The sequence below is a fragment of the Varanus komodoensis genome, unplaced genomic scaffold (assembly GCF_004798865.1).
Source record: "Varanus komodoensis strain SLA01 unplaced genomic scaffold, ASM479886v1 scaffold1767, whole genome shotgun sequence".
Classification (NCBI taxonomy): domain Eukaryota; kingdom Metazoa; phylum Chordata; class Lepidosauria; order Squamata; family Varanidae; genus Varanus; species Varanus komodoensis.
The window spans coordinates 13,653-22,019 of NW_025335519.1; the positions used below are offsets into that span (position 1 = coordinate 13,653).

General features: G+C 41.3%; 1 protein-coding gene across 1 annotated transcript in view; it reads right to left on the reverse strand.

Moving 5' to 3' along the window:
* Window positions 1–4,501: 4,501 nt before the first annotated feature.
* The window catches only part of LOC123021714 (vomeronasal type-2 receptor 26-like), a 35,256-nt gene continuing 31,390 nt past the window's right edge, over window positions 4,502–8,367 (reverse strand). The window contains exons 6-8 of the mRNA XM_044426743.1: window positions 7,144–7,371; window positions 5,806–5,932; window positions 4,502–5,403 (exon numbers count right to left, since the gene is read on the reverse strand). Coding sequence (XP_044282678.1) covers window positions 4,502–5,403; window positions 5,806–5,932; window positions 7,144–7,371 — 1,257 coding nt within the window. The remainder of the gene's footprint in view (window positions 5,404–5,805; window positions 5,933–7,143; window positions 7,372–8,367) is intronic.

Consider the following 8,367-nt stretch of genomic DNA (forward strand, 5'->3'; position numbering starts at 1 on the left):
ATATGCAGATGATACCACTGTCATGGCAGAAAGTGAAGAGGAACTAAAGAGCCCCTTGATGCAGGTGAAGGAGGAGAGTGCCAAAGTTGGCTTGAAACTCAACATTAAGAAAACCAAGATCATGGCATTAGGTCCTATCACATCCTCACAAATAGATGGGGAAGAAATGGAGGAAGTGACAGATTTTATTTTTCTGGCTCCAAGATCACGGCAGATGGTGACTGCAGCCAAGAAATTAAAAAACGCTTGGTTCTTGGGAGGAAAGCTATGGCAAATTTGGACAGCATACTAAAAAGCAGAGACATCACCCTGCCAACAAAAGTGCGTATAGTCAAGGCTAAGGTTTTCTCAGTTGCAATGTATGGCTGTGAAAGTTGGACCATAAAGGAAGTGCCAAAGAATTGAAACCTTTGAATTGTGGTGCTGGAGAAGACTTCTGAGAGTCCCTTGGACTGCAAAGGGATCCAACCAGTCAGTTCTGGAGAAGATCATCCCTGACTGCTATTTAGAAGGCCAGATAATGAAGATGAAACTCAGATACTTTGACCACCTAATGAAATGGAAGGACTCAATGGAGAAGGGCCTAATTCTGGGAACAATTGACGGCAAAAGAAGAAGGGGACGGCAGAGAATGAGGTGGCTAGATGGAGTCAATGAAGCAGTTGGTGTGAGCTTAAGTGGACTCTGGGGGACAGCAAAGGACAGGAAGGCCTGGAGGAATGTTGTCCATGGGGTTGTGATGGGTCGGACATGACTTCGCAACTAACAACAAGAAGAAGCCTAAGCACACATATTAGGCAATATGAAGCATCCTTAAAGTGCTGGTTAATGTTGCAATGAGGACAGAATATGTGAGAACTTTCTGTACATTCATTGTCAGGGCATTTTCTAACTTTTTCCAAATGCAGAAAACAAAACAATTAAGACCTGAGTGAAATTTCATAAGTTCTTGTGGTTGCTACTAGCTTGACCTGTCTGCACCAATCTGTGGCACTGCTTATTCACATCACACACATCTGTCTCTTCCCCTACCCCTCTCTTGCTGATGGTCCTCCAAAGCATCACTGGGAGCAGCATGGTCCCAATAGGGTGTCTCTGCTCTGGAGTCTTCTGTCTGGAGGCTTCTGTGTAAGCTTCTGTCCTGCCCCCAACTATCCCCACCATGGCTGCAAACAGCATGATTTGCTGCCCCACACTGGCCCCTTCAACCATGACTTCTAAACCTATGCCAACTTCATCATGTGTGGACACTGGCCTACCACGCATCCCCTCCTTCATGCCAGGCCATGCTGTGAGTGTCCTCACTGCAGCTCCTTCTCTTTCCACCCACCTCACAGCAATATGTGGGGTGGTCGGTCAACTGGGAAATGTGAAGGTGTAGTCATATGGAAAGTGTACAATGCTACTGCAAAGAGTCCTACAGGTCAATGTAGAGCCTCCATCCAGTATGTATGGCATGGGAGGCTACACTGCCCATCTTGATAGTCTTTGCAGAGGCACATATGATATGCAGAGGGGTTGCAGAAGGCTGTGGATATTTCCATTTGATATGACCAGACATTCTGTCAATATCTAGAATCCATGCAGAACCTGGTTTCTTGACACAATTGCTCTTGAGCATACTCTCTATAGAATGTATTTGCAGCTCCATGAAAATGGAGCAATGAAGCAATATAGGAGATGGCTTAGTGGAGATGGGTATAAACCCCGATTGGGTTCAGTGAAGCCTTCGTAAGCGCTTAAACTCAAGAATACTGGAAGACAGTGAAGGCAGCAAAGAAATATCTCACTGCTTCTATTTCATCTTCCATTGCGTGATCAGGGGAACACTGAAGTTTTCCTGGGGTTTGCAGCACGCTGGAAATCTTAGGAAAACTTAGACATATCCACAGCAGAATACTTTCTATTGACTTGTACAATACAATGTCTTGCATCTGCCTGGACTTTGCTTCCCACTGTTCAGTGGTGGAATTTTCTGAGATTCACAGAAAACAGTGTAATCCAATACTCTTTGGATGAGTTAAAGTATGTTCTGCTTGAAGATGTTGCTATGTTAAATCATGATAAAAAGGCATTAAAAACAATTAACTAGCCAATTACAATTGATTGAATTTTCATTCTATTTATATGGGTGCATATTTTTCACTAGATCACATTCATAAATAACTCCAATTTTTAATTATACTTCCTTCATAAGTGTTCCCTATTGTTTGGCTCAAACTTGAAAAACATGATGTAGCATTTTGGGGAAAGATACAAACCAGTAAACTAGCACTGGAGGCCAGGATGGGGAAGATCTCCACAGGAAACATATATTTCCATTTTGTGCTCAGGTACTTTGGAACAAAGGACTTCCTGGCACTGCAAAACACCAACATGTTGAAAACAGTAACCTTGGCTTCATTAACACTATCCAGAAGGTTCCAGACCACAGAGAAACTTGCTATAATCCCATAAAACTAAAGGCACAATAGAACATGTTGGCTGCTCCTTCACTACACTCCAGCACTATTTCCTTATCCACTGAATGCATGTCAAAATCTTCAAAAGGGGGAGCAATGGCCAGCCAAATAGTATCTTGAGTAAGAACACAAGAAGAAACAATAGGGGGTGCCAAATTTTCCCCAGCCCCTTCCTCATTCATGACGCAGGCCTGGTGGCCACAAGAGCTACAACCACAATGATGGTTTTGGCAAGAACATAAGGAACAGCCACTGAGAAAATTATACCAAAGTTCCTTGTTGAAGGAAAACAGTTATCTTCTCAGCTGCCCAATGAACAGCAAAGTCCAAAGGAAAGAAAGCAAAAGTGAAATGAGAAGGGTAAGATGATGGTTGCTGTTCTGAAATTGATAGCAGTGTAAATTGCCTGAAAACATCCCCTTCCTTCTACATGTCCATCTACATTAAATGGCAGCCTCGTGCTGAAGAGGTCTGGTCACTGGCTCTCAGTCATGAGTTGCACACCAGGAAACAACCCTCCAACCAGTAGTATCCAACTCACACACCAGAGCAATCACCCAAAAAGGTGTCAAAAGGCCAGAAAAAGCTAAAAAGAAAGTCATGCCAAATTTGAACTGACCATTGTTTTTGCCTGACATTCTGAACCCTGCACCAATGCTTAAAATCAGAGTATTATGGACATCTTTTGTAGGGTGGGAAGAGAACAGAGAGAAGGGAAGCCTTCTGTCCTCTCCTTCCCCGCAAAATCTTTCTGTATATAATTCTGGCTAAGGCTTCTTTATAAGTCTATGTCAAGCTGATGCTGCTCCATTGTCTGGTACCTTCCTCATCCCCTTCCCACCAGATTGGAGTGATAGATTCAGTCATTTTCCTGCAACAGCAGGGGGTGGGACTCGATGGACTTCATGGCCCCTTCCAATTCCTGAATTCTATGATTCCATGATGCCCCTCACTTCTATGATGTGAAGCCATGTAAGCAAAGAGCTAAAACACAGAGGTTAACACACTTCGATAGATATGATGAGCTCTCCCTGGTCAAAACAGAGATTTCTCATCCCAAGGATTCTTCTGAGCTGAAGACGTCCCTTGAGTGAATGACAAAGGATGCATCACCATGAAGAAATCAATGCTCCAGTCTCTTTCAAAAAGAAGTATTGTAAACTCCATTTGAGAAGTCATAATAAAGACTTTACCCCTTATCCTGTGTGAATTTTCACATTCTACTCCAGGAGGTATCATTCTCAGGTATAGTATAAGACAAATCTCACCACTGATGACAAATGCAGAAGGCTGACTTCTAATCTAACCTTCTACTGAAGGTCTATCTTTGTGAACATATGGTGAATGAAAGTAACTTAACTTTGTCATTCACCAAACGTGAGGCACCATAATTGACCTGAAAAAGATAAGAAAGCCCAAGCTGACCAGAGCACTGACATAATTTACCTCACTCACTCACTCACTCACTCACTTCCTCAGTCACTCACACATTCTCAAACACACCCCATTTTGCACTTAACTGACTATTTTTCTGCAATCTGCAATTCTTGAAAGTATGTGAATCTGCACATGTTTTATGGGGGAAGTGGGGGACTAGTGATGCAATTTCTAAATGTTCATCCTTGTTCCCAACAGTCAACTGGGACTGAATTATTATAGCCACTCTCCCATACAAGGAGAAAAGAAGCCAAGTTGGATCAGAACAAAAGTCCATCTTGTCCAATATAACATACACACATAGATATAAATAAAGGCATGAAATTAATCAGATACTGATGAAACTGACACCAAATAAAAGTTTTCCATTACTCAAAGGAGTTTAGGGAAATATGAGGCACACTTTGTTTTTTTTTTTTTTAATTCATCATCATAATCATCCTTACATGTGATTGAGCCTCCAATGAAATAAGTACCCTGTAACTAACAAACTTCCACCTGCCATTTCCTCAGAAAGAATGCAAAGGAAAACTAATCTATTTGTTTCAATATGAGAAATTGATAGGCATGTTTAGATCAGGGCCATGCAGATTGGAGAACCTCTACTTGGTTCTTCTTCCTAGATTCTTCCTGTTGTTCGATTCCGGCCTCACCACAATGATATAGCATTTGGGAAAAAAGATGCAAACCAGGAGCCCAGTGTTAGAGGCCAGGATGGAGAAGACCTCCACAGCCACCATGTATTTTCCTTTTGTGCTCATGTAAGAAGGCACAAAGGACAGCCAGACACTGCAAAATGCCAGCATGCTGAAGGTGATGAACTTGGCTTCATTGAATGTGTCTGGTAAACGTCTGGCTAGGAAAGCCACTGTGAAGCTGACAAGAGCCAGGAAGCCTAAAAAGCCCAGGACACAAGAAAACATGGCAACTGACCCTTCATTACATTCCAGGACCATTTCCCTCTCCGTTGCATCTGTATTCAAGTTTGGAAATGGGGGAAATATTGCCAGCCACACAGTGCAGATGCAGGCTTGAATAAAGAAACCAGAGAAAACTAGGAATGCTGCCAGTTTCTGGCCTACCCATTTCCTCACTCTGGATCCAGGCATGGTGGCCATGAAGGCGATAACCACAATGATGGTCTTTGCTAAAACACAAGACACAGCCACTGAAAATGTGAGCCCAAAAGCACTTTGTCGAAGAAGGCAAGATAACTTGTTTGGCTTGCCAATAAATAGCAAAGCAACCAGGAAGGAGAGCAGAAGGAAAACAAGGAGAGTGTAGGTGAGGTTCTGGTTGTTGGCTTTGACCAGGGGAGTGTCCTTGTGCTTAATGAAGAGGCCCAAAACCAATGCTGTGATGAAAGAAAAAGTCAAAGCGCAAACAGCCAAAGCGGTCCCCAAAGGTTCTTCATATGTTAGGAAGCTAATAAATTTTGGAAGACAGGAATCCTTCTCTTGGTTTGGATACTGATCTTTTGGACATCGAATACAGTCATCCATATCTGCAAAATTAAAGACGATTTTCGTTTCTTAGAAGTTGATCTTGAGCTCAGTAAATCTGTAAGTTTCAGGAAGACAGTCCCATGGATGAGGGCTACTGGACTGCTGGATACCTTTGTCATATGGCACCCACCCCCATATACACACAGAGTCACTCTTGGCCATGTTGCATAATCTCATTTGCCTCCTCCTGTTTTTCCTGCAATATGTTGTGTGGAACAGCACCCACATCTCAGTACACATGTCAGAACCTATTTGCTCATCCTTTTCTGGCTTTCTCCCAAAAGTGAAAATAACATGTTCAATGAATACACCTGTTTAAATGCATGCCAAGGAATTTCTGCAAAAGTCCTAACCAATAGAAGCATCCAATTTAGTCAAAATCAATTTACAGAGGCTCCTACCCTCATCATTTGCGATCTTTCCTTCTGGGCATGGATGACAATCATAACAGCAGAAGGGTTGCCCTTCTTTTGTCTTTTTGCTAAATCCTGGAGGGCAAATGGCATTGCAAAGAGAAATTGGTTGAGCCTGTTCATAAACAAAAGAGAGGCAAGATGTGTTATGTTTCTTGCTGCTAGAATGGTCAATACCTTTTAAGTGAACAGAGGCAGATAGTTTTTCTATCAGTAGGAGCTCATATGGAAGAACTCAGTGTAACATTAAAAATCACTTTGCATCCCCTCTTTCCATAGTATTAAGTCAAAAAGTAATGTGTTGATGAGCCATATTCTGTGGAGTGCTTAGTACCTGGGGCCAAATATGATTTGCACGTTTCATTTTTACACTTCACTCCAAGAATCTTGGGTTGTCTTGGGAAAACAATAGCATCTTATCGCATATCACTGCACATTCCTTTGAAGTTTCCCTACAATATTCTTCATGATGATACTAGAGATGATGCAATTAATCTTCATTTGATTCTCCAACCTTAATATTTCTCCACTGTTAAGCTGCACTTTTCCCCAATTTTGACATTATCACCCAAGGTGCCATTTTAATTGACCCTCTTGTTTGAAAAAGTTTTAAACACACTTATGCAAAGCTGCTTTCAGTTCCCTTTACATTTCTCAAACACATTTTTGTGTGCTAGCTCTACTAATACAGGAATTTTCCTAATGAGTTTGAAGTGTTTCCATAAATATATATATATGTTTGTGTGCACCTTCTTTAAGATATTCCTTTCATGTGTTTTTTTCTGTCAGAGAACTCCACAGCAAATTTCACAGATATATGAATTTTACAGAATATGCATTTTGTGTTCATATTTATTTATTTATAAAATTTGTATGCTGTCCAGTTACTAACATCTCTGGACATGTTGATTTGCAATTATGAAATTAGGCATGCTAACTGTAGAATGCAAGTGAAAGAAAGATGTTCCCTTCTTTTAATCTACTTTTTGATTTACATCTAAATTGAATTCACATTTAAAGGTACACTCAAAAAAAAAAAAAAAGCAGAAGACAAAGGCGAAGGCCAGGGTCAGGGACAAAAGTAGACTAGAGAAGACAAGAGAAGACAAGAGAAGACAAGAGAGAAGCAAAGATTCTAACCATTGATGTGTAGGTCTGACACTATAGCAGCCAACTGTATTTAAATGAGCCTTTACAAGCAGATAAAATGAGCCTGAAATCCATAGAGCTGAATCATGTAGCACAACATAGAGAGAACATATGGTCTGAAGAGTTAGCCATTTTCAGTGGCTTCAAGATACATCCCATAGTGTGAAAGGATCCTACCTGATTAAATCTGCTAGGCCATACAAGGGCATCTTCCTCAATAGTGAGCACGTGGTCCCCAGCAGCCGTGGGGTCCATCTTTCGTATTTTACGTTTCTGAAAGGATGTGTTTGGGAATGTGATCCAGTTGATAAGGTCAAGTGAATCCAAGATTTTCCTGTTTTGGTCAAAGGAAACCTTTTCCCCAGCACTGTTGTTAAATGTGATGCTTCTCAGAAAGGGGTGCAGCTAGGGGGAAACCAGGAGTAAGAACAGTTGAGAGGAAGGTACATTTGGTGACCCCTGAAAGTGCAAGTATCCAAAGCTGGAAAGATTTCTTAATCATTTAAGCAAAAAAGGTATGAGCCATCTGAAATTTAGCTGGTTCACTGACGCAAAAGGAAAACAATCCTTGCTGAAATTCGTAAATAGTTAAGAGGAGGAGGTGGTGGTGGAGGAAAAACCTTTGCTTTCGTAAATGCCAGTGTCTTCTACACCCCTGGATTTTCCAAAAGGAGCAAGAAAATGCTTCCTGGGCTGGGCAGTGTCATGATGGGTGTGGGAAGGTTGGTGAAAAGCTCCAATCTGCCCTTCCGGGAACCAACAGTTGGATGAGAAGATAGCAAAACGTGTTCACGTATAGTTAGACAATGGTTTCAGTTGATAGTGCCCCTCAAACTAGAGCAGTATATCAGGATGGTGGCAACTCTTCTGTCTTTTTAAAGGTCTGTTGCTACAGAGGTTTCTGCATTAACGGTTTCCCTTTGTCTCCCCCATTTCCCTTTGTTTCCCCCTAATCTGCTTTGCACACTCCCCTTTTGCCCAAAGAAGGCAAAATCCAAACATTATTTTCTTTCACATTTTTTTTGCAAGTTTGGTATAACCCCTCCAAAATCTGTTTACACAGTTTCAGAGTGGTGAATAGTGCATGATGAAGGGAGCAAAAAAACAACTAAAAGACAAAATAGTTTTATATGAATGTGGCAGGATAGGATCACTGGCTAGTGTATGAATGTTGTATGCACTCCTTGCCTTTATGGGGAGTAATTTCTCTTTTTTAATTTCAATCATTTTATTCATAATACCACTTTCATTTCGAAGCAGTATTATTAATTTTTCTTCTGAATGTTTACATTACATCACTGTAAAGTCTTCTCATCCAGGCACTTTATCTTTATCCTCACAGACCTCCTGCCCTCTCAGACTATGAACAGGACAGATTGGTCTGCAAAAACCATTGCAGAT